The sequence below is a fragment of the Protopterus annectens genome, chromosome 2.part1, assembly GCF_019279795.1.
Source record: "Protopterus annectens isolate FY-2018-M chromosome 2.part1, PAN1.0, whole genome shotgun sequence".
In the NCBI taxonomy this organism is placed as follows: Eukaryota; Metazoa; Chordata; order Ceratodontiformes; family Protopteridae; genus Protopterus; species Protopterus annectens.
Window position 1 is genome coordinate 1,962,610,632 of NC_056729.1, and position 25,897 is coordinate 1,962,636,528.

Genomic DNA, 25,897 nt, shown 5'->3' on the forward strand with positions numbered 1-25,897 from the left:
AGTACACACCTTTACCAAACACTATCACTTACCTCTTTACTCTAAGACCAGGGCGGGCTTCGCCACTGCAGTTCTGCAGGGCCTTATAGCCTCCACTAACCCTCTATGATACCTCCCCCCTTCCTTAGCTTTGGGATTCAACCCAAGTGTGATGACTGCAGCAGGGTAACATGATGAACATAGTACAGTTTTGTACCTACCATAAATGTAGATGTTCAAGTGTTCACCCTGCTGCAGTCCAGGTTACCCTCCCTCCATCCCCTCTGATCTACTGGCTAAATCTCTTCAATACCTTACTGATGTATTTGCTTATAGCTGAAGGGATTTTGTGTTTGTGCAGAGGTTACTCCATTTGGTACTCATTTCTGACCACCTTTTTGGGGGCACCTGACATCTGGGGCAAGAAAAACTGAAGAAAATGGCGTTGGTTGCATTATATATACCCCTGGTGCACTGACGTCAGGGAAGAGGCGACAGCAACCGAGCCAGACCAAGACTTTGGAATTCCGGCTGACTGCGGGACCACCTGACGACAGGATAACCCAAGTGTGATGACTGCAGCAGGGTGAACACTCGAACATCTACATTTATGGTAGGTACAAAACTGTACTTTTTCAGTTATTGGTATGCCTTCAAATGGCATTTTTCTTAGCTTTTGCCAAGAAATTAAGAATTGTAATACTTCCCCTTTATTCTGTTGGAACATCTAAATACACCCCCTTCTGGAATACAGTAAATAGTTTTTTCCTAGTAGGTTTACTGGTGCAGTAGTACTCAAAGGAAAGAATGTTTTTCCTGGCTCGGACCTTAAGAAATGGGTATAGTTTTAAAACAGGGTATGTAACAGTAGCATTTGTTACACCAACTCGCTTTACTTTGTTTTTATACTGGTATAACTGTCTGAAGTAACTTTTAATACAGAACTAGTGTTGCCAGTTCCACCAAGACTAGAATTTGGCTTTGCATTTATTCTTACTTTAGCATAGGGTCTTTTTTTTTTTTATTCAATGGCAGCAAAGGGATTGAGATTTATTTTTGTTTTATTACCCTGCCATAGTCAGTACGGTGATTTGCAGCACAGTGAGATGCTGTCTGGTTCGATTCTCAGCTAGAGCGTCTTCTGCGTGGAGACATGCGTGAATGGGCGTACCTTCGTTGAAGGTTGTGCGTCAGGGCTGGTAACTCGGCACGTAAAAATCAACTAGCAATCATTAGCGGACTGGAGTTCCGCTGTGGTGACCCCTAACCGGGAAAAGCCAAAAGACACAAGTATGGACATTTAAGTCTTTTTTCTGCCAGTCTATAAACAATTGCTTTATTTGATTTTGTACAGGGTTTGCAAACCCTGCACATAGGCAGCTGCAATAGCTGATTTAGTGTGTGCATTTGGGTCTGGTATTTTTGAATGTTTAGCAAACACTGCTTTAAGATGACTCAAATAATCTGCAGGGGCTTTCTCTTTATTTTGCCTACATGCCTGACACACATTTGTAATTTAACAATGCTATCCTTTTATCTATTAGTGCATTTCCTGTGGGAGTGAAATTTGTTATTTTAGGCTTTTCAAGTAACTGTGTTCTTATTTCATTTGAAGTAACTTCCCAAAGCAGCTGGTTTAAATCTGTCATAGTAGGATTGTAATACTTTTTTTAAATTCCCCCTTAAACCTTCATGGATGTTTTTTTTTTTTTCTTTTATTTAAAACATATGTAGACATAGTATGCAAATTAGCATTACCACCCCCCCAATTTTTTTTAAAAGGTGCCAAAAAAAATCTTTTGCAGAGGCAACAGCTTCTTGCCCTACCCTATCATGTGAGCGCTTGTGATGAGCCACAAGAGTGCCAAACACTAGTGCTCCTGTTGGAAAGGTAGAAGCTTGTTGAAACTGATAGGAAGAAGAAAGAAAAAAACTTTTTTAACTGCAGATGCCTGTTCTAGGTATGAGAGTTGAACAAGAGAACTAAGTTCAGATCTAACAGTACCACGCTGAACATGTGTTTAAAAATGCAGAGGTCTGAGAAACATTAGAATATTGTACAGGGTCATCTGTACCAGTACCCCTGTTGAGCAGAGCCACAGAGGTGATCGTCGGGGTGAATTTCCTATTTCCCATCTAATCATCAAGATTTTTCTTGGAGTGCTAATGAGAAGCTTTATTTGATATAGATAGGTAGTTTGTTCCAGAGTATGGGAAGTCTCTGAGACAGGAATCTATCCCTCCAGCATGTTCTGTTTATTGTGGTGACAAGGTTTAGGTCCCTAGAGTGTGAAGCTCGGAGGGATTGTGATTTCTTTAAGTGGAGCATGTCCAACAGCTCTGGATTTGACATAGCTTTGTATGTTAATACTAAAATAAAACACTAACTTCACTGTGAATAGTATCACGGTCCCACAAATAATACAAAACTGTCGGCTGTATTAAAATACTTTATTCCACAATAATTGTAATATTTGTTAAGCGCTTTCATCTACTGATAGTAGACTTCCTCAGAACACCATACAATTAAAATAGCTGGGTTTAAATACATGACTTCCTCCAATACTGTTGCATGGTCAATTACGATTGTTAATGATTTAAAGTGCTCAGTGCAGTAATAACTAATATGTACATCTCTCCTAAAATACATTAAAACTTTAATACTAATAAAATATATGTTTAAAACAAATCACTTCTCTCTAATTTATTTTTGTCTCTAATACTGGTTTGATGGAAATACTGTCATTAATACCAGGATAAACAGTTGCATTTAATCGTCTTCTTCTTCTTCTTCTTCTTCTTGCATTTAATAAAATCTGCCATTTTATCTCTTTCTCGCCCAATTTTAGCTTTATATTCCCACCCCTAGGGTATGCCTCTGCCTGCTCTAAAATGGCAAACTTAAAACTGTCACTACTTGGACTTCAAACGGATAACTGGTGCCAGAGCCATGGCCTAAAGTTAAATGCCAAAAACCAATGGATGGATAGCCTAGTATGAACCTATGAACCTATGAACCTATGTATGTACAAAGCATTTTTGGCATCTTTCTTACTTATACAATAAAAGTGGTCATATATTCGATTCCTTAAACATCTGTCGGTTTTTCCCACATAAAAACAAGGACATCTGATGCATTTAGCCAAGTATATCACATGTTGGGTTCGGCAGTTACCCTTCTTAAATCTAATCACTGTTCGGTTGACATCCCCCAATGTTAAACACCTGTCTTCCATTATAGTAAAACATTGGTTGCATTGTCCACACTTACTGGTGCCCCCTACTATCCCCTTCATATTGTTAACTGTGTATCCACCTTCAGATTTAACTTTTAAATTCCCAACTGTCTTAAACACAAATAATGGTTTATCCCCTAGTTTCTCATGTGGTGGGATGTATTTTAGGAGAGATGTACATATTAGTTATTACTGCACTGAGCACTTTAAATGGCTAACAATCATAACTGACCATGCAACAGGATTGGAGGAAGTCATGTATTTAAACCCAGCTATTTTAATTGTATGGTGTTCTGAGGAAGTCTACTATCAGTAGATGAAAGCGCTTAACAAAATTTACAATTATTGTGGAATAAAGTATTTTAATACAGGCAACAGTTACGTATTATTTGTGGGACCATGATACTATTCACAGCAAAGTTTGTGTTTTATTTTGGTATTAATAGTGGTCTTTCACTGTGTTGTGTGGTTTAGCTTTGTATGTTAGGCAGAGATCGCCTCAGAGTAAAGCTGGAGTTGTTTGAGACAGTCTGCATAGGGCATCTGTTTTGAGGCCGGTAATCCTCTTTGTGAGGTATTTCTGCGGCCTTTCTAGTTGCTGTAGATGTCTTGTGAGGTACATACCAAAACGGGCATTGTACTCTATAATGGGTCTAATGAGTGACAAGTAGAGGGGAACATTGACCTCTTTTTTCCTGGATGAGAAACCTTTTGTGATGAGGTGTGCCATGTAGAAGGATTTCCTGACTACTGTGGTGATGTGATTATCAAAGGAGAGACTACTGTCCACCTGTGTCCCATGGTCTCTTATCACACTTTTGGTGTGAGCTTGAGCCATGGCTTTGAAACCAGGCATCTGTCCTTTTGTAGGATGTCCACATTGTTAGGAGTTTCAATTATGGCTCCTAGTTTGCAGTCATCTGCAAACTTTGTTAGCCAAAGACCTTCTGTGTTAGCCTGTACTTCAGAAAAGTAGATACCAAATGGTAGAGGACCCAGGACTGAACCCTGTGGTACTCCACTTGCCACTGGTCAGAAGTCAGATTTGGAGTCTGCTACTTTCACAGTGTGGGTTCTGTCAGTGAGCCAGTTGGTAACCCATCTTGTAACAGGGATTTATACCTAGTTTACTGAGTTTATGAGAGGTTTTACTCTATCAATGTATGAATGTATGAAACAAAGAAAAAAAAAGTTAAAAGTTAAAGATAAAACAAATTCATGTGTCCACCGCATGATTGGGATTTAGACTATACAAGTTCATGAGCCCATAGTTAAAAGTTTCCATAGTTAAGATACATAAAATATGCAGGTGTTCCCTTTTCAGGGATTTGATCTTGTTTGCTTATCTTTGCTCCCATTTTTTTATTTTATAAATAAGTAATAATAAAAAATGTTAGGCTTACCTTACAACTTCTGGATCCTGGCAGTTCCAAAGACAGAAAATAACTGTAGTAATCCACACACCATACAGGGAGGAAAAGGTAGGGAGTCAGTCAGCATGCAGCAACAGAGGAGAGGTTTCGATCAGCCTTTTCCCACAGCACCCCCTTGCTTTCATCCCTGCGTGAGCTCAGAAGTTATTACAGCTCCAGTATTGTGGTCAGGATAACGGGGTAGATAGGTACTGTGTCCAGAACTGACCATTCTTTTGGACCCTCTAAGGGTACTTTCATACAATCACACTGTTAAGTCCCAGTGTGCTTTGGGCTCATGAATTTATTTTAACAACGCATACCTCTATGTCCTATCATGAGGTTGGCTCATTTATTTGTTTTAACAGTATATAGTCTATGTCCCAATTATGCCATGGGCTCATGAACTTGTATAGGATGTAGACCCAATGCAGTGGGTTCATGAATTTGTTTTATCTTTAACTTTTAACTTTTTTCTTTCTTTCATACATTCATACATTGACAGAGTAAAACATCTCTCATACTTCTTACCTTTCAATCCTGAGGGTACCGCCCTCAACACAAGGTGCCTCCTTGTGTTAATTTGTCCTTTACTGTATGTGCACATACATTTACTATACTTATTTGCTGTGGGGTCCTCCTACTATTACTTGTATACCTTACAACTCAGTCAAACAAAAACACAGTCATGCACTTACATTTTGCTAAAATTGTCTAAAAAAGAAAGAAAGAAGAAAATACACAAACCAACCTTTTCCCTTTACAAAACACTTTTCCTGCCAAGGCTAGTATGTTTGCATACCCTGAATATCTGCACATTTGAGTCTCTAACTGTTTCATACAAAGCAGTGAAGAATTTACAGAAAATCTGTGATAGGCCCTATTCCAGAACTGCCCTGCAGCAATACCAAAGTTTAGATCTGAGTCATGGCACCAAATTGTTATAGTCATAAATAACATTAAGAATTTACCCTATATGCCTTTGGTCAGGAACAACACTTCAGGATGTGCAGACAACAATTTTATTCTTACAGCACTGAGAGACAGTCCTCATAGCAGATGTCAAAGCTTTCTTTCTGAAGAGAGACAAACTACATATTTTATACATTTTCTTATCAAAACTGATCATGCAGTTTTATTACATTACAATGATTCTGACTAATGAAAAACATTGCAACTGTCCTCATCCCTCATGATTTTCACCTCAGACTTCATGTGGACACCTTTCTGTACATGATCCACCTGCTTCCAAGGGGTCTTGTTTCTGACCCTGGATGTTTCAAGTCTGCCCTAGCAACAATGCACTCCTAACCTGGAGGAGTCAGGCTAACAAATTCCTCTTGTAGTAACAACATGTCTCAACTTTATTTTTTTTTTTTATTTTTATTTTATTTTACAATTTTTTACCTGGCTGGTCCAGCTGGATATATGTCCATTTTCAGCAGAGGCCCGGGGAGAAAAGCTCCAGATACAGACATTAATATCAGACTTTACAAATTTAGTTAATTGAGAAAAATATACTAGTATTAGCATTCATGCAGCATGTACTATTTTCTCTTATTACATACTAAAAGAATGCAGTTTAAGAAACAGCAATATTGTAGTTTATGAAGCTGTATTTTTTTCCCAGCTCGGCATACAAATTATATTTGCTTTTTAACAATCATATCTATAGCATCATTAATAAACTGAAATGAATATACATTTTAATAAGCTGGTCTTGTCCCATAATAGTCGACAGCATAATCTCATTCTGTAAGCATCCTACATTTTGTCAGAGCAAAACTGTGTGGCAGACAAGCTGAGCAGGAGAAGGATAGATGCTCATGAATGAAAAGTATATCAGGGGTCTTTGAAGATTGTAGATATCTGTGGGGAGTTCCTTAATTAGACCTGTTTGCCTCCTCTGTGAACATTCAGCTGGCAAAATTCTGCTCTAGGACTCCATGCAAGAAGACCTGGAAGAGAGATGCATTTTATTTTATTTTCCTTGGATGGGAATGTTCCTCTGTGCTTTTCCACCATTTCCATTGATATCCAAGGTACTTCTGAAGATTCAGAAGGAATCCCCCAAGATCATTATGATGATTCCCTCCCCTCAAGGCTGCACTGTTTTTTTTTTTCATTTGGGAATGACCAGAGGCAATTACCACAAGCTTCCCCACAGAATGGATCTACTCACACAAGGTTAGGGGTGTCTGATACACCCCATCTTCTGTCAACTTCATCTGACTACCTCGATGACAGGGTCTTACTTTGGCTTATGCTCCTGTTTACTAAGAATGAGCAGTGGGTATTAATGGAGGCAGGTAAGCCTAATTACAGAAAATCATGTGTTAGCAAATGGAAAAAGTTTTAACATGACCAACACCCATTCAGGGCTAAGTGTTGTCTGGTTTTAAAATATTTATGTGAGTTATTATCCCTATGGCCTTTTTTATTCCTCCATCAAGTTTCATTTATTGGCCATGTCAACATGTCTGCCCATGGATTCTTGTCTTCTCATGTCAAAGTATTTTTAAAAGGTGTTTTGCATACGATGCCTCCAAGTAAACCGGTGGCCCCTCTCTGGGATCTTAATTTTGTGTTAGAAAAGCTAATTTTCTCCACTTGAACCAGCTAATCTAACTGACTTAAAAGTTCTTAACATGGAAAACAGTTTAACTGATTGTTCTAAACCCTGCAAGAAAGGTGAGTTACAAGCTCTTATGAACAAACAGCCCTATCTCCTTTTTCAAAGTTTATATGAGAACTAATCCAACTTTTAAGCCTAAAGTCATAGCAAAGTTTACTTTAACCCAAACTATCCATCTCCTGTTTTCTTCCCTGAACCTAAAAATGAAGGAGAAAGGACACTCCATACATTGGATGTCCACAGACAACTCAGGTACAGTTTTGACAGAGCTAAATCTTTCTGATCTTCGGATCAATGTATTTCTTATGAAGGTAAGAAGAAGTTACAACCTGTGTAAAAACAGACTATTTATGTCAAAACAGACTATTTCCAAATGGTTGTCTAAGGCTATTACTTCTTGTTATGCTCTCCATAACAAATCTATTCCAGTAAAGGTCAAGGCCCACTCTGCGTAGTCCTTGGCTTCATCTGTGGGTTTTTTTTTTTTTTTGGAACGGGTTTGACTCTAGAAGTCTTCCAGACACTGCTGCGTGGCCTTCTGTATATAGTTTTGTAAAGCACTATAAGTTTGATTCTTTCTGTAGGTCTAGATCAAGCTTGGCTAGGACCATTCTACTTCCACCTCCCAAATATAGTTAACTATGGTAATCTACCCATATAGCTAAGGCTGTTGCAGCAGTGATCCATATTAAGAACATAGCACAGTTGTATAAGCTGAACTTACCATGACATTAGGTGTTCAAATAATCATTGCTGCAGTAGCCACATCTGTTTCTGAACATTCTTCTCCTAGCTTCTTTGCTGGGAAAACAAACCTTAATTGCATGTCATTTCTTGAAGCTAGGAATGTCTTTTAAATGGTATTGCTTCTTGCCCTCTATTTACAGTATTTTACATGATATGCCGGGAAATAGCAAAATTAATACACATCCATATATAAAGGCAGAATTAATAAATGCAATCAAGACATAGTAGCAAAGGCACTATGCATGCAATACCCAATGGTATCAACAATAATAACACAGATACCAGTAACAATAATTTTCATGGAAACTGGAAAGCACATGTGTTGATTTGTCTAAAACCTTCCATTTGACATCATTGTTATAATTATGGTCTGTAAGTTGAGCGGTTGCAATATGACTTTGTAGGTAGTTTCTGTTGTAGCCCAGTGATGTCATGTATAGACACATTATAACAGTGTAGGTCAATTGTCATGTGATTGCTTTGCTTTTCATCAGCCATTTTTTTTCCTTAGGTTGCACAAGAAAAGCATGCTGATGGATGGAATGCCACTGTGTTAAGACTGCCAAAGGTAGAGGGAGTAAACCCTAAGATGGAATATGAAATAAATCACTCAGAATTGTATCTTGTTCTCTCAGAAGCTGCTTTTTTAATCAGCATTTATGCCTACAACAAAGAAGGAAGGTCTCCAAGTGCCAATATTACAATACCTGCTCTGCATCAAAAAGGTGATCCTAACATGTTTTGCAAAGAAATAATATTGAAATAATGGCACAGTGAAATATGCAATTAATTATTTTAAATGAAAGTTAAATATGGACAGTTCTGCAGAAAAAAAATGTTCAGAATTTAAATTATTACTAACATACCTAGTATCCACTGCTGTACCATTTTCTCTGAGTGGTAACATGTCCACTAATGGATCCTTTGTTTATTGTCTATGGCACCTATTGTGTTATTACTACTTACCTAGTAGTGTCACACTAGCAACATTTAATATGGCATGATAAAATCCAGCATTGTCATCCAAGAGTACTGAAGCCACAGGCCTTCAGTCAGCTCAGCACAGGTTACCAGCCCCTTCTGTTTACCTATGATGTACTACCAGCTACCTTCACTCCAGATCGTGTTTGGCACATGAAAAAAAAATCACATTGGAGAAGAAAGTCCCCAAAATATTTAGCATTAAAAAAACAATAGTTGAGTGGCTTTGTCTTTTCTGACATTATAGTCAATTTTGCATCTCTTCTAGAACGTGCTGCTTGATTCCATCTGATGGAATAAGATGAAGCTTTAGAATTTTCATCTCTTTATGATGTTGTTGACGCATCCATATGGCATTCTTATCTCTTCATTGCCTCATCTTATCATTTTGCTTCTTTCTGCTCTGTTAAATACCTGGTTTATGTTTTTTCCCTTTCTTGTTATATACCTATTTATATCTAAAAAGGTAACGTCTGTTAAGGATGTGCTAAGAGTATTGTTTTCGAGTATGCTCTAGCAGTTAGAAAGGCTGGACTTTTTTTTTTTTTTTTTACTATTTCTGTAAAAACTGTTTTAAATTCCATCAGTTTGGTTGTGCATTGATTTGTACAGCCTACATGGAAGTTAGGCTTTTAAGAAATGCAGAGGTGACTACAACATTCTGCTACATATTCATTTATATTATGTGTCTTCTGTCTGGGCAAAGATTTTATTAAATTTGTGACCCTTTTCAACTCTCAGACACAGATGAGAACAACAAGTTGCCATTGCAAACCTTGAAAACCAGATCTGCATTAACCCCTTAGGTGGGCTTCATCCCCTCCCTTTGTCTTTGGTTTGATGCCATCAATACCTGGGTCTGAGTCCAAATCAGAAGATTCTACACAAAGCAACAGAGTGATAGGCACCATCAGACAAAGTGAAAAGGAGTGGTAGCAGTGACAGATCTAAAAATGTTCTTTTGTTCCACTTCACAAGAACTCAGGGTAGAGGATTCCCCTATCTCTACCATTACTATTTCCCCTTCTGGGGTTTCAGAGTTGTCAGTTACTCTGTTGATCTTTTTGCAAAATCTATGGAGCAAAATATTGCTTCTTCTGTTTCATATATAGAGGTCAGAAGGAGTTTTCCCTTCAGAGCACTGTCTGTCAAGTCTGTTAAGAGCCAGTCTGTTACTGTCAGCACCGATTCAGAAAACATGAGAAGGACCTTCCTGAAGGTTTCGCAGGAAATGTTTTTTTCTCTTCCTTCTCTCATACCAGGATGGACAGAGTTACTCCTTTGTTAACTTCCTTTTCTGCCTTTTCATCCCAATTCTCCTTACCAGACACATGCTTGTTCCATTGACATATGCTGGTTCCATTGACACATGCTGGTTCCATTGAGGCTGGATACAAACCTGTCGATGGTCGTCACTTGATCACTGCTGTGGGAGCTATACTGTTATATCTTGCCTAGGATATAACAGCTGGCCACCTTCCAAATCTTAATGTCACCTTCCACATGCTCAGACCACTGACAGCTCAAGCAGAGTTAGAGAGAGTCAGTGGTCTGGGTGCCAAGCCTTTCAAAACTTTCATACCTCTTGAAGGCTTTCTTGGATCAATGGCTGGATTGTTTATCTATAGCTGGGGCAGATAAGCTGCTTTGAGAAAAAAAAACTTCCTCTTTTAATTTTTATGACTAAAACAATACTTTTTGAAAATAACTGCTTACTTTTAGGTAGATCACATTGTTTTTTGCAACTGTCTCAATACATTTTTGCCAGCTGAAGCAATTTTATTGTTTCTAATATAAATTTCAGTTTTAAACAAAGTTTAGTTTGCTTTCTACATCTAAAACTTTTATAAAGTATTTTTAGAAGGTGGTGCAAGAGTGTGTTTTGCTTGTCACTGTGTAATTCTTGGAACAATACTACTTTTTTGATATTTATCTGTTTGCCGACTATTGCTGATATCAATAGCTGTGTTTCAGGCTTTCTTCTTGGATTAACCATGGAACTGCTTACCAGTTCATTGTTTCTTTCTTCCTCTGGATACAAGAAAAAGAAAATCACTGTACAACCTCTGCCAGTTCAGTAGGCTGCTTCTCTGCCCTTAGCTGCAAATGGCGACTCTACATTGGCCATTTCACATTCCTCAGACTACCCATCTTTTTCCCTAGTGCTCTGATGTAGTGCCTTCAGCCATCATGGACCAAGGGAGTAAGATACATCCTGTGCTGCTGTCGGAGTGTCCTCTGTGGAAATGGAGATCCACTCTCATTGGTCTCAGAGGAAGGAGCAAGGAATATTTCTCAGCCTGGCCAGACTTAGACACCTTTTCTCCGGGGTGACATCCCTGTTAAAAGTTGTTCTGCATCTAAGGAGTTTACTGTTTAAAATAAGTAAAATATTAACCATTTGTGATTCTCTGCCTTTGTTTCCCAAGGTAGGGCGGATTTATTGAGCTTAGCTCAGGAGTTTGTTCAGGCTCTTAACCCTTAACATTCTGTTTTTTTTTTTTTTTCTGGTAAAAGAAAAGTAAATTCTTCAGTTTCTGATTATTCCCACTGTGATGTGCAGAGAACAGACTTACAGGAAACAAATGCAGTTATTTCCTTTGGGTATTGAATTCTCTCTCTGAGCAGTGTTTATTCATGTTTTCCCATGGAAGAGTTTTTTCTTTTCTAAAACCATTGCAAGGATGAATTCATATTTTTCAGTGGGAACAAAATGACATCCCACTTTCTTTGAAAAAATATCATGATTTATTACAACTTGAATTTCCTCAACCTAGATCTGTTCTTTCTATACTTCCAGCTTTGGAGGAAGTTTTTATTACAGCCTGCAGTATGCCTGACAGCCAGTCTGCAGCCCCTAAAAAATGCAGATAGACTGTATGAGGTTCTTTAGTCTTATAAATACGTATTTCTAATCCCAGATCTGATTCTGCAGTGATTTCTTTGTCAAATCTTTCTGCAGCTAAATATCTCATAAATGCTAATTCCTCTCTTCCTCTGGCAAGGATGGAAATGTTTTTGATACATTTGGGAAAAGAGTATTTTCTTCCTCCACCCTTAATTTTGGAATTCTTATTTATGGCAAATGTGTTCTCAAAATTGATAGATATTGATCAGTGTGATTTTGTATAAGAAAATACCTCTGTTATTGGTGGGTCTTGATGCAGAGAAAGCATTTGACAGAGTAAGCTGAGTTTTTATGAGTAGGACAATGGAAGCATTTGCATTTTCTGATACCATAACAAGGTTAATTAGGAGGGTATATGAGGGATCGAAGGCAAGAGTTAAAGTGGAATAACACACACATAAACTGTGTTTGAACAAACGTACCAGGCAAGATGTCCTCTTCCCCCTTTGTTATTTGCTTTATATTTGCTGCCATTGGCAAAGAAAACAAGAGACTCAGACATACAAAGATATAATTGGTATGGTAATCAAGAAAAGTCGGCATTATTTGCAGATGATATTATTTTGTACCTGATAAATCCAGAAAAGGACATCTCAGTGTTGTGGACCATTTTAATTCCTTTTCAGGTGTTTTCAGGATCCAAAGCTGAAACACAAGCAACCACCACTGCCCAACACTACCCAAATGACACATAGCCAACAAAATCAATGTGCCACTCAACCTCAGCCCATAAGGCAAAACAACGTACCTGACACACTAGTCATAGGTGACTCTATACTCAGGCACACTGATGTCCCACTCACCAGGCTAAACAAGGAGAAAGTCACTGTCAGCTGTCTGTTGGGTGCCAGGATCCACCACATAACACAAACACTCAGGTCACTCCACAACAAGTACAAATATGACTCTGTCATTGTCCATGTTGGTGTGAATGACCTGAGATGTACCTCCCTGGACTACATGAAAGGAAACATGGAGGAGCTCTCGGATCATGTAGACCAAGCGGTTATAACCCTAGACCTGAGTAGCATCCTGCCATCACCCAGAATGATACCACAATACAAGGACAAAATGATTGACTTCAGCAATTGGCTAAGCTTCTGGTGTCATTCTAACGGGATCTAGTGTCTGTCTGCCTGGGACAACATAATCAACAGACCACGATGCTTTGCCAGAGATGGCCTCCACCTGTCACCCCTGGGATTCTGGATACTGACTAAGGCTCTTGCCACCCCTATAGTGCCTTTTTTAGGCAAGGTTCAAATGAAAAACTCACCACCATAGCAGGTATAAGCAAGCAAAACCTGAGGGTAATGCTACTCAATGCTAGAGGTCTAAACCTCAAAATGCACTCATGGCAGAGACCTGGTTCAAGACTCCAGAGAGCACCCCTGCATTACCAGGCTGTAACTCATACCACACATTTCGGCCACCTAACCTGGACCGAAACACTAAAGAAGGAGACGTGTCCATATTCATTAAGGATATCCACACCTCCAGGCTGGTTGCTCAACATAATGCATCCAAAATTATCCAAGTGCAACTAAAACTGGGTAAGACTGCAATCCAGGTTGTACCTTGTTACAGATCCCCTGCCATGCCCCAGGATGCCCACTCCACTTTTCTTGATATACTGGGTAATATTAAGGTACAGCCCAATACCCTAATAATGGGCGAGTTCAACTACCCCACCATCAACTGGGAAAACTACTCATGTACTAACTCATTTGCTCAACACTTTCTGGAATTCATAAATTCCAACGCCCTGGATCAGCTTGTCCATACCCCCACCATGGGCAGCAGTATCTTGTGTCTGGTCATTACCAATATGGGCAATCAGTGTTCCACACCAGAGGTCAACTCCTCGCTGGTCAGATCCAACCACAAGCTAATCACCCTAAACATCAATATCCCGCCTGACAGAAGTGGCAAGCTTCACGACACCCATACAGATGGAAAATTGAGGTACAACTGCTGAATCCTATACAGTGCACTGTATAAGCACATACACAATGTCATCCCCAACAGAACCAATACACTATCCTCCAAAAAAAAGGAAGCCAATCTGGTGGTTCCCTCTCTGCCATAAACAAACTCTACAACAGAAGGAAGAACTGTTGCAAAAAATAGTAAAATCCCCTGATTGCAGGAGCTCCCTGGTCAGCCTCAGTAAAATGCTGAGATCTCTCATAAAATCCTCCAAAGCTAGTTATGAAAATAAAATCACCACTGATTCTAAAGACATCCACAAAGCATTCTACAGCTATGTCAAGAATCTCAATGGCGACACTCAGATCTGTTCTGAGCTACAGTACAATGGCACTAGATATACAGAATCAACTGATATTGCCAACATCCTGGCAGGTTCAGTGCAAACTTCACCCCCCCCTCACCCTCCAAAGGGCCCATCAGTATACTGAAAGAATGCAAAGCCCCTGTAATCACAGCTGCACAAGTAAAGACCGCACTCTCCAAAGCCAAGAACACAGCATTCATGGGACCTGACAACATCCCAGGCTGCATTTTGCACGAACTATAGAATTAACTGGTACCCTGCCTAAGTGCATGTTCAAACATAGCCTCACTTCAGGCTTTGTACCTACTGAATGGCACACAGCAATGGTTATCCCACTCCACAAAGGGGGTGCCACCACGGAACTCGGGAAATACCACCCCATTTGCCTGACGAGCCTGGTCTTTAAGGCCATGGAGCGTATAATCTTGGAGCTTATAAGCAAAGACATAGGTAACCTCCAAACTCTGGACCCCACTCAGTTTGGGTTTGTAAAAGGTAGGTCATGTCTCCTAAACCTGACTGAATTCTTTGAAGCAGTCACCAGAGCCGTGGATGAGGGTAAGGTGGTGCACACAGCCTATCTTGACCTCGACAAGGCTTTCAACACAATCCCCCACTCTGGAATTATACATAAACTCACTAGACTGAGCATAAATCCCTATGTCACAAGAGGGGTGGCCAACTGGCTCACTGACAGAATCTACACAGTGAAAGAAGCCGACTCCAAATCCAACTTCAGACCAGTGACAAGTGGAATACCACAGGGCTCAGTCCTGGGTCCTCGCCTATTTGGCATCTACTTCTCAGAAGTCCAGGCTAATACAGCAGGTCTTTGGCTAATGAAGTTTGCAGATTACTGCAAACTAGGTGCCATAATAGAATCACCTAATGATCTGGACATTCTACAAAGGAGCCTCACTGAGACTGATGCTTGGTGTCAAAGTCATGGCCTCAGGCTCAATGCCAAGAAGTGCCTTGTCATCCCCTTTGGGAAAAACACTGTACCCGTGAACTGCCATAGGCGGTAGCCTACTAAACACTGAAAGTGTGATAAGAGACCTTGGGACTCAGGTGGACAGTAGTCTCTCCTTTGATAATCACATCACCACAGTAGCCAGGAAAACCTTCTATGTGACACACCTCATCACAAAGGGGTTCACCTCCAGAAAAAAAGAGGTCATTGTTCCTCTCTACTTATCCCTCATCAGACCCGTTATAGAGTACAACACCCCATTTGGCATGTACCTTGTAAGACATCTACAACAACTAGAAAGGCCACAGAAATATCTCACTAAGAGGATTACCGGCCACAAACAGATGCCATATGCAGACCGTCTCAAAAAACAACAGCTCTACTCCATCTCTTATTGCCTACTCAGAGGCAATCTCTGCCTAACATACAAAGCCATGTCAAACCCAGATCTGGTAGACAAACTACACTTAAAGAAACACCAATCCCTCTGAGCCACATGCTCCAGGGACCTAAACCTTGCCACCACAATAAACAGAACATGCTGGAGGGATAGATTCCTGTCCCAGAGAATTCCCATGCTCTGGAACAGACTACCCATTCATGTCAAGCAAAGCTCCTCATTAGCCCTCCTTAAGAAAAATCTGACAATTGGATGGGAAATAGGAAATTCATCCAGGGGATCACTTCTGTGGCACTGCTAGACAGGGGAGCAGGAAGATAACTTTCTTGGGTGGTGAAAGCCAGGTTACTTATTTGGCCAGGCTTATACATGCTCCAGGGCCAATAGCCTAGTACCTACCTGTGAACCTATGAAGATAAAGCAAAGGCTATAGCTGTACATTATGTACCCATACACAAATTGGTTCAGCAATACCCTTATTTATGGGGACATGATAAGATGAAGTGTTTAGGACTATGGATTAAAAAGGCTTTTGTTATGGCAGATAAGGATATATGGGAGGAGACTAAACAGAAGATAATATAAAAATTGAGAAACTGGAAACTATTTATGGATATGGAAAATAAGATACAAGCAGTAAAAAAACTTTTTAATCCCTTTAGTCATATATACAGGTCAATCATATGTTTATCAACCGAGGAGAAGTTGTAGACAATAATTAATAAAGAATTGAAGGAATCTGGGAGAAAAGAAGGCCAAGAGTTAGGTGGGATAGGTTGATCCTTACAATAGAACAAGGTGGTTTAAGTTTACCTGATTTGAAGAAATATTTTAGAGCTACACAGTTAGCGCTTATATACATAACATGAGAAGGTTATAATTCAAAGTGGAAAGATATGATAGTGGAGCAAGGAACACGTTCAAGAAACAGAAAAGAGTAGGATTTTAGATGCAGATCCGTAAGGAGAATAATCATACAGAATATTGTATTAATAAAGTGGCAGGAAGTGCTGTAAGTACTAAGCCAATACGAGAATGAAGAAAGGAGATTTTGCCAATAGGGATGACTGCAATAGGTGTACTGAAAATAAGCAAGAGGAGGCTGGAATTTACTGGAAAAACCTGTCAAAGGAGCTAAGATTTTGGAAGCAAATAACAGGAAAGGTAATAGAGTGGGACAAGGCCAAGAAGACATTTAGATTGCATGCTAGAGATTGCCTTCCCTGCAAGGGTTTCATCTAAGAGTACAGGCAGAGAGAAAGAGATAGGGGAATTTTAAGTGAAACGCCTGCTCTGGTAGAGTTTTTAGTGGAATCTAGAACATAAGCAGCTGATAAAAAAGAGATACTTAGTAGGGCGTATAAAATATTGCATGATAACTATTCATATCAATCAGAGGAGGTTAAAAAAGATTGGGAAGAAAGACTGGAAAAGCAATTTACAAGAAAACAATGGGAATACAAATGTATGGCTCCCAGGTATGCAACCAAGTCCAGAAAGTTTAGGATCTTTGCTTGGAAGTATTTGCATAACTGTTTTATACCCCAAGCAGACTGCAAACAATTTTTCCTCTGATAGATAGCAAATATTGGAGGTGTGGTGGAGATAGTAAATATCGGAGGTGTGATGCAGAAGAAAGAGGTAACTGAGAACATGTATTCTGGGAGGGTAATGAGTTGGTAGATTTAAAAATTTCCCTACAGAGTACTCTAACAGAAGTATTGGGTTAACAAATGCCGGTAAGTAAGGAAATGATTCTTTTGAGCTGAGATACAGAATCTGAATTGCCTAGACATAGTAAGGTCTTATTAAGTTTAAGTCTGGTGGCTGCCAAAAAAGCAATTACTAGAAAACGGAAATCAAAGTCTACACCACCTGTATTTGAGGTACTGAATATTATACAAGCAAGAAAAGAACTAGAAGAGGATCTTTAGAAAAGGGAAGGAGCAAATTACATAGAAGTAAATGTAAATTGTGGGAACAATAAATGCATAATAATTTTCATGAGGAGGAGTAAGGTTTAAGGGAAGGCAGGAATTCAGCAATTGTTTGTAGTGCTGGACTGATAGTAGTAGCAAAGAAGATATATATGATGTAAAAAACAACGAATAACTGGCTAACAATATACAGAAACTTTTTAATAGAACTCTAGCTCCTCAGCATACAAGCCTTCAAGGAGTAAAACAGCATTAAGAAACATACTCCATATATATGTATTACAAAAACAAATCACACGATCAATTAAACAAAACTTTTAGTTATGTACTCACCATAACTTCAGATGTTTGGGATCCATCTCGCCTACATTCTGAATGATGGGTTCGGAGCCGATCCTCGGCACGCTTATGCCAAAGAGCGAAGTCTCTTATTGGCTGAGCTTACTATATCCCAGGATGCACCACCAACAGTCCCCCAGATCTAGTTTGTCCGCATACATGCACACATGCATACCCTGCTTATATAACATCGTCAGATGAAACAAGATAAAAACAGTGGAGCTCAAAACCGTTCTATCTCTTCTGATCTGCAAGGCAGGGGAAGGAGGTGTATCAGAAATGTGGCGAGATGGATCCCAAACATCTGAAGTTATGGTGAGTACATAACTAAAAGATGTTATGTGATCCTATCTCGCCTACATTCTGAATGATGGGACAGCGTCCCTAGCACCTGAATCCTGGGTGGCTCACTGGAAAACACTCCTGAGTACCGTGGAACCAAATGAAGCTCGTCCTTTAGATGCCACATCCAATTTGTAGTGGGAAATGAAAGTGCGGGTTGGACCAAGTAAAATAGCGAGCTTGGAATGAAAAGCTATAGAAGTAGCCATAGCTCTGGTAGAATGAGCTTTGATAGATGAGTTGCTTATTTGAAGAAGAATAGGCCTGAGTTATTCTATCTCTGATCCATTTTGAGATTGTAGCTTTGTGATGGTTTGGCCCAATTTATTATCTGAGAAGGACACAAACAACTGGTCTGACTTACGAAGTTGCTGGGTCCTGTCTAAATAGAAGCGTAATTGCCTGTGAACATCCAATTTATGGAGAGTATATTCTGCCTCATTAGAGAATTTTGGAAAGAAAACTGGTAGTTCTAGGGATTGTTGAAGACAGAAACTAGAGCAGACCTTTGGGACAAAGGATGGATTAGGCCTAAGAGATACTCTATCTTTGTGGAAAATTAGATATGGTGGTTTAATAGACAGGGCTTGAAGTTCTGAGACTCTTCTTGCTGAAGTAATAGCCACTAAGAATGCCGTTTTCCATGACAGATATTTTAATTCGCATGTAGCAGCCGGTTCAAAGGGGAGATGTTAATGCCAAGCACTAAATCAAGATCCCACGGAGGTGCAGGATGAAAAACTGGTGGTCTTAACAGACTCGCACCTTTAATGAATGTTTTGCATAGCCTGCTGCTCATCAAAGGAGGATCCGTAGATTCATGGAATTTAGAAATAGCAGCTAGTTGAACTTTAATAGTTGAGACAGAAGATCCCTGATTAAATAGGGATGTTAAGAATTTCAAAACCTCTGGGACAGGAGCAGTGATAGGGTCTAAGCCCTTGAGTTGAGCCCAGATAGCAAACCTTTTCCACTTACTGAGGTACAATTTGTTAGTGGTGGGTTTATGGGCCGAAGACAAAATGTGAACAACTTGCGGGTCTAGTGTGTGGCTTCTGACTAAGGTCGGAAGTGGAGGAGCCAAGCTGTCAATTTCAGAGATTGAAGAGACTGATGCCAATGTCCCGACTGATGAATTAGCAAATCCGGGACCAGGTCTAAGGTCCACGGATCGTCCACTGCATGCTTTTTCAGGTAAGGAAACCATATCTGACGAGGCCAGTATGGGGCAATCAGAATCATTGAAGACCTTAGCTGGGAAGCTTTTGAATGACTTTGGGAAGGAGTGGGATTGGAGGAAAAGCATAAAAGCAACCCTGTTGGCCAGGGTTGAGCTAGAGCATCCATGGCGGTACTTCCTGATGTGGAATCAAGGAGAAGAATCTTTGGCACTTGGTGTTTTGTGGAGTCCCCATCTCTTGAAAACCTGGGCTGCGCGGTTTAGAGACCATTCGTGAGGAGAGAGAATTGTCCTGCTTAATTTGTCCGCCAATACATTTGACTTTCCCGGGATGTGGGTCGCTACCAAGAAGCGGTTGGTAGCTACAGCCCATTCCCACACTCTCATGGCCTCTCTGCAAAGGGGATACGATCTGGTCCCTCCTTGTTTGTTCAGATACCAAACCACCGACATGTTGTCTGTGTGGATGGCGATGATACCCTGAGGAAGGAACTTGTGTAAGGCCTGTAGGGATCAAGTACAGCCCTCATCTCCAACACGTTGATGTGGAGAAGAGGAGCCAGGATCCCTGAACTAGCCTGCCCAGACAATGCCCCCCCCACCCTATCTGGGAGGCATCTGTCGTCAGGGTAACCGCTGGAGAGGGGAGAACAAAGGGTTTGCCCTGATCTAAGTTGGATGTCTGAAGCCACCAGCGCAGGTCCCTTTTGCATATTTCTGTAATCATGATGAGATGATTGAGTGGGAGATCTTGAAAGGTCCATTGAGTTGATAAGAGCCACTGAAGAATCCTCATGTGTAACCTTGCTAGAGGAACTAAAAGTACCGTGGCAGACATTGAGCCTAGAACCTGTAGGACCATTCTGGCTGGGGCTTTGGATCTCGAGATCAGAGCTTGCACTTGGCCCTGTAAGGTTCGGATCCTTCAGGAAGAAAGACACGCATCAATCTTGAGTCTATCTCTGCTCCTATAAACTTTATGCGCTGAGAGGGCAGCAAGACAGACTTTGACCAATTGAATGTAATCCCCAGGGAAACACCCAGGGAGATGGTGGCTTTGAGATTGTCCATAAGTAGATGCCTGGTGGTGGCAGTCAGGAGCCAGTCGTCGAGGTAGGGAAACACTTGGAATCCAAGGCTCCTCAGGTGAGCAAACACTTGGTGAACACCCTGGGGGCTGTGGTGAGGCCAAAGGGCAGAGCACAAAATTGGTAATGACTGGCTCCCAGGCTGAAGCGCAGATACCTTCTGGACGCCTGATGTATCGGTATGTGATAAGAGGTCTATGGAGCACATCCAAACATCCTTCTCTAACAACGGGAGAATGGATTGCAACGTGACCATTCGAATTTGGATTAGTGGATAGGTTCAGTCTGCTGAGATCCAATATTGGTCTCAGGTCCCCTGTCTTTTTTGGCACTAAAAAGAACCTGGAGTAATTTCCTAATCCGATTTGGTCTGTGGGGACCGGTTGGATGACTCCTTTTGTAGCAGCTTTGAAGCTTCTGCGGCTGCTATTTCCCTTTGACTGGGTGGTGGGTCCGGGATTCTCTTGGACGGAGGGGTGAGTATTTGAATGGGATGATGTAACCTCCGGCAATTATCCAAGCACCCATCTGTCCTGAGTGATTGACTCCCAGGCTTTTAGGTGCTTGGCAAAGCGACACCCGACTGGCTCGAGCAGCACAGCCGGGCAATCCCTCATGTCGTGTGGGAGGCTGAAGAGCCACGAAAGGACTCATGGTCTCCAGAATTGCGGGGCCCTCTGCCGCCTCTGGGACGGCGTCTCCCTGAAAATCTGCCTCTGGGCGGGAATCTTCCTGCTGTTGGGAGAAAAACTTGCGAGATTTCGGAACCACATTTTCCTTTGAGTGGAATAACCGGCAGATAACGTTTTCCCTCTTGCTCACAGCGGTAAGGGTGTCTTTCACCTTGGGTCCAAACAATGAGGACCCATCAAAGGAAGGAAGACTTGAAGGCCTCCGCGAACTGACACAAGCGGAGCCAGGCCTGATAAGATATGAGCCTCATGGACGAGTTAGCAATTGGCGTCAGGATAGCCAACTGAGAGCTAACGGACTGGGCTAGCTGCTTAGGAGTCTGACAACTCCTTGACCAGATCCCTCTGAAGCCTAGTAAAATGTGCCAAGTAATTCAGAGACCTTAAGGTAATATCCATACTCCTAGACTCCTTATTAGGAGGATGGATGGACGTTGAAGCCTCTGCCACGTCCTGCTGTGTAGCAGATGCCACCACCATGGCATCTACAGCCACGCGGAACTCCTTCTCGGGGAGCAGATAAGAATTTGTTTGGACGAGAAGGGACTGGTTCCACAGTATCCGGTGTTCCGCCCTTGACAAACTAAATCCAGAAGCTCCGAAGGCGGAGACACCCAGCTGAGCCCCAAAGGCCTTGAGGAGCATTTGGACATCCAGCCCCCTCGTTGTTTGAGGATCAAGATGTCTGCAAAGGAGACATCATCCGAGGGCGACTTAGGGACCCCTCTGCATCATCCATATCTGCTTCCTCTGATCTCTTCCTTGGGGTTCCTCTGGAGAGGACTCCGAAAAACCCTCAGGAAGGACCCAGTCTCCACGCCCAGGGAAGGTGCTGGTAAGAGATGGCGAAGAGGATTTGGCCAAGGCACTCCTCATGGCCGGACCTCCAGAATCCTGGGGCGTCCAGTCTCGGGCCATGATAGTAAGTCCCGTAGCCCGAACACCGAGAGGAGGCGAAACATCACCCTCGGGTCCAGCCGCCGACCCTGAGATCTCCACCGGCTCCAAGAGCACCTGCTCGGCGGGCAAGCAGTCGGAGGAGGAATAGCAATGGGATGGGCCAACTGGGGAAGACTGGGGACTGGAAAAGTCTTTGGAGCACCCTGTCTATATCAGAAGGCCCCAATGGACTAGGGGACCGGCCGGGACTTCGATGAGATTGTCGGCTCCGAGAGCAGTGGAGCCGGCGAGGGTGAGATGCCCCAGCCATCGGCTCCGAGGAAGTGGCTCGAAGTCTTTGGAGCGAAGGAGAGGCCTGCCTAGGTCTCTTGGCAGTCGGATCCGACGGACTTGTCGGGCGGCAGGAGTCGGAAGACAAGGCTTCTTCAAAGAGGGTTTAATCAACCCTTTAAGAATTAATTTATTTTCCTCTCCTGGAGGACCCTAGAGGAAAAGCTGCATGACTCCTGCAAGTGCTTTGCCCCTAAACAATAAACACAAAGTAGATGGTCATCAGTGACAGACATCTTAAAAGCACATTTAGTACATTTTTAAAGCCGCCTAGGGGCTTGAGACATAATGCTAACAATTCCTGACAGGAAATTTAATCACTGTAGAATCGTAATGACAAAAAGCCAAGGCTTACAGAAACTGTAAAACACAACCTTAGGTGTAACAACCGGGAACTTTAAACACTAGAGTTCAGTTAAAGAGTTTGACCAAAAGGCCCTGGATTGGAAGTGGAAACAAACTCTACACAATCACACAATAAATCTCAGTACTCAATCGAACACAATATCAAAAGCAATAGCTATAGCCGTTAAAAGCGGCTTTTGTTTTGAAATACAAGCACAAACTGAGAAACTGCAGAAAAAGTAGTTAATAAAGCTACTCAGCCCAGCCAGCTCGAGACCACGCCCTTGCAGTTGCCGCAAAGCGAGATCTGGGGACTGTTGGTGGTGCATCCTGGGATATAGTAAGCTCAGCCAATAAGAGACTTGGCTTTGGCATAAGGCTCAACCCATCATTCAGAATGTAGGCGAGATAGGATCACATAACATCAAATATTAAAATTAAATCCTTCCAGTTGCACTCAGTACTTAAGCCTGGAGGCATTAAAATCCCATGCTTCAAAATATAAATAAATTCTTTATACAATAATTTATTTTTAAGTAACACATTTCTCCATGTCTAACTAACACTTGTTCTAAAATAGTGCTCTGCAAACCTGAAAGATCACACTGATGATATAATTTAAAATGTAAAGCAATAAGACTGTCAAGTCTTTGTTTTCTGTTGTCCCTAATAAGTTCTTGTAGCCTTAACTTGAAGGCTCTTTTATTTTCACCCACATAAAAAAGATTGCAAGGATATTTAAGGTCATAAATATTACCCTCTGTATTACAAGTGTACATATTAAGTGGTTTAAATGCAATCCCATCGATGTTAGAAAAAAAAACCTATAATAAACTGCCAGCTAGAACACCCACCACAGAGGAAAGTATCTAAGAGCGAAGGATCTCTATATATTGACATAGTAGATGACTGAAAGCTACTATGTACCAACATGGCCCTTAGACTTCTGCCTCATTTATACGAAATAAGGAGAAATGTATATAGTAATGTAGAAAACTCACGTGTTTGCAATAAAAAGTCCCAGCAATACCTAACAAGGTTAACTAGCTCTTCACTAAACACACTGTAGGTCATGACAAAGTATAATTTTGTCTTATTCATATTACTGTCTAAAAGAGGCACTCTGTCATTAGAAACCAGTCTGTCATTATCATTGGCATATCCATTCCCACTATTCAGATACCCTATAACTTTTTGAAATGACGCCTCAATCACATCTTTAGCATGTCTTCTAGATAAAAAAATATTAACTGTACTCTGAGCTTCTATAAAAAAGTCCAGTTCATTATTGCACAATCTACGAAGATGTAAAAATTCCCCATAGGGCAAAGAAGATATTAAATGGTAAGGATGGCAGCTACTTCCATGACGGTACTATCCACCATATTCAAATTTTTCTTTATATAGTAGTTTTAATTTCCCCATTACTGCAACCCTTCAGTTTTACATCTAAGTAAACAATTTCCTCCCCACATTACAAACCATCAAAATTCAGATTGAATATATTCATCTGTAAGTACTCAAAGAAATTAGTCACTTGTTCGTGACCATCACAACAAACAAAAATTAAATCATCTATATACCTAAAGTAATATATCACATGTTTATTAACAAAATCATGTTTATATAAATGCTCCAGTTCAGATAACCCCATTAACAAATTACCATACATGGGGGCAAATGGTGCCCCCATTGCTGTGTTCATTAGTTGATGATAAATATCATTATCAAATTAAAAAAAAATTACCAGGCAAAAATGTATTAATTCAGTTACATGGCTAAAAAGGGGACTATCTCCATGAAATATTGAAGAACCTGAATGCCATGAGTGTGTTTAATGTTCGTATAAAGACTTCTAACGTCTAAAGTTACCTAATACATACCAGTAGTCATTTTTAGACCTGATGTCTTGGACAAAAAATCGGAAGTGCCTCTAATATAAGATGAGAGCTTAACTACAAACGGAAGTAAATATTTATGTAATAAAAGTCCAATATTATGTAAAAAATACTTGCAAGCTGATACTATAGGGTGTCCAGGAGGGTTAGAAAGGCTCTCATGAATCTTTGGTAAACAGCAAAAACTAGCAATACTACAACCTTCAGCATTAATTTTTTTATGTATTCTTTTGTACAATAGCTTATTTATACTCCTTATTTAACAATGCCTTATATTGGGTCAAAGACTCCAAGTACATCTGCACATTAACTTTCTCATAAGTGGTACACTCCCTCATATATTCAATACCCATTTGTAAATACTGCCGTACTGCCCATAATGCATAATTACAATTGTATTAACTTTATCTGCAGGTTTAAAAACTAACTTGGTCTTGGTACAAAGATCCTTCAAAGAACACCATTATGCTTTTGTTAATTTATACTGAACCAAATGTTTTTTATCCATAAACCTTTCAAAAGTTTTTTCTACTACATAATTAAGCATTACTGAAAATTGTTGAATACCTTCATTATTAAATTGGTGGTGTAAAACTACTGGTATATATGATGTTCGATGTATCAAATAAACAATAAACATTCACTTCAGACACACCCACCATATCAGACACACATGAATAAAAAATATTTTCCACACTCCCATCAAAAGTATCCTGTGAAATTTCAAACTCATTATAAACATTGACCATATCATTATTAATCACATTCTTTTTAGAAGAAAAAAAGTGCAATAAATGAAGTTTAAGAATGAAGCGAAAATAATTCACATTTCAAAACATAAAGATGTGGGAAAGCAGTGGAGACACATGTTAACCCTAGATTTAAAACAGCTAATTGTTCATTACTCAGTTCAAGTCCCGATTGTTTGATCAACATAGAATTAAAAATGTTCTCTTCCTTAGTAAAAAAATTCCTTATGTCCTTGCAAAAAAACTGCTGCTGTCTGCCTTTCTTAACATTATGCTGAAACTGTCCTTCAGCAACTGAAGTGCCATTATATCCATTATTATTCCTTCCCCATTTTATGTTATAATTTGATTGCTTACTGTTGTTTTGTGAGTTCTGAAATCTTTGTGCCAGTGGAAGAGGAGGGAAAGCATTATTGTCACTCTCCCATTCTGTTGTACAGCCAATCCCTTCCGAAGAGACAAAAGAAACCACTTGTTGCTTTTTGAAAACGTCATTGTGACATGTATGTACACCAGACTGGCATACCTCT

General features: G+C 40.5%; 1 protein-coding gene across 1 annotated transcript in view; it reads left to right on the forward strand.

The window, feature by feature from the left end:
* Positions 1–25,897, forward strand: part of LOC122794706 (interleukin-6 receptor subunit beta-like) — a 1,250,292-nt gene that overhangs the window by 810,534 nt on the left and 413,861 nt on the right. The window contains exon 8 of the mRNA XM_044063351.1: positions 8,521–8,734. Within this exon, the coding sequence (XP_043919286.1) occupies positions 8,521–8,734 (214 nt within the window). The remainder of the gene's footprint in view (positions 1–8,520; positions 8,735–25,897) is intronic.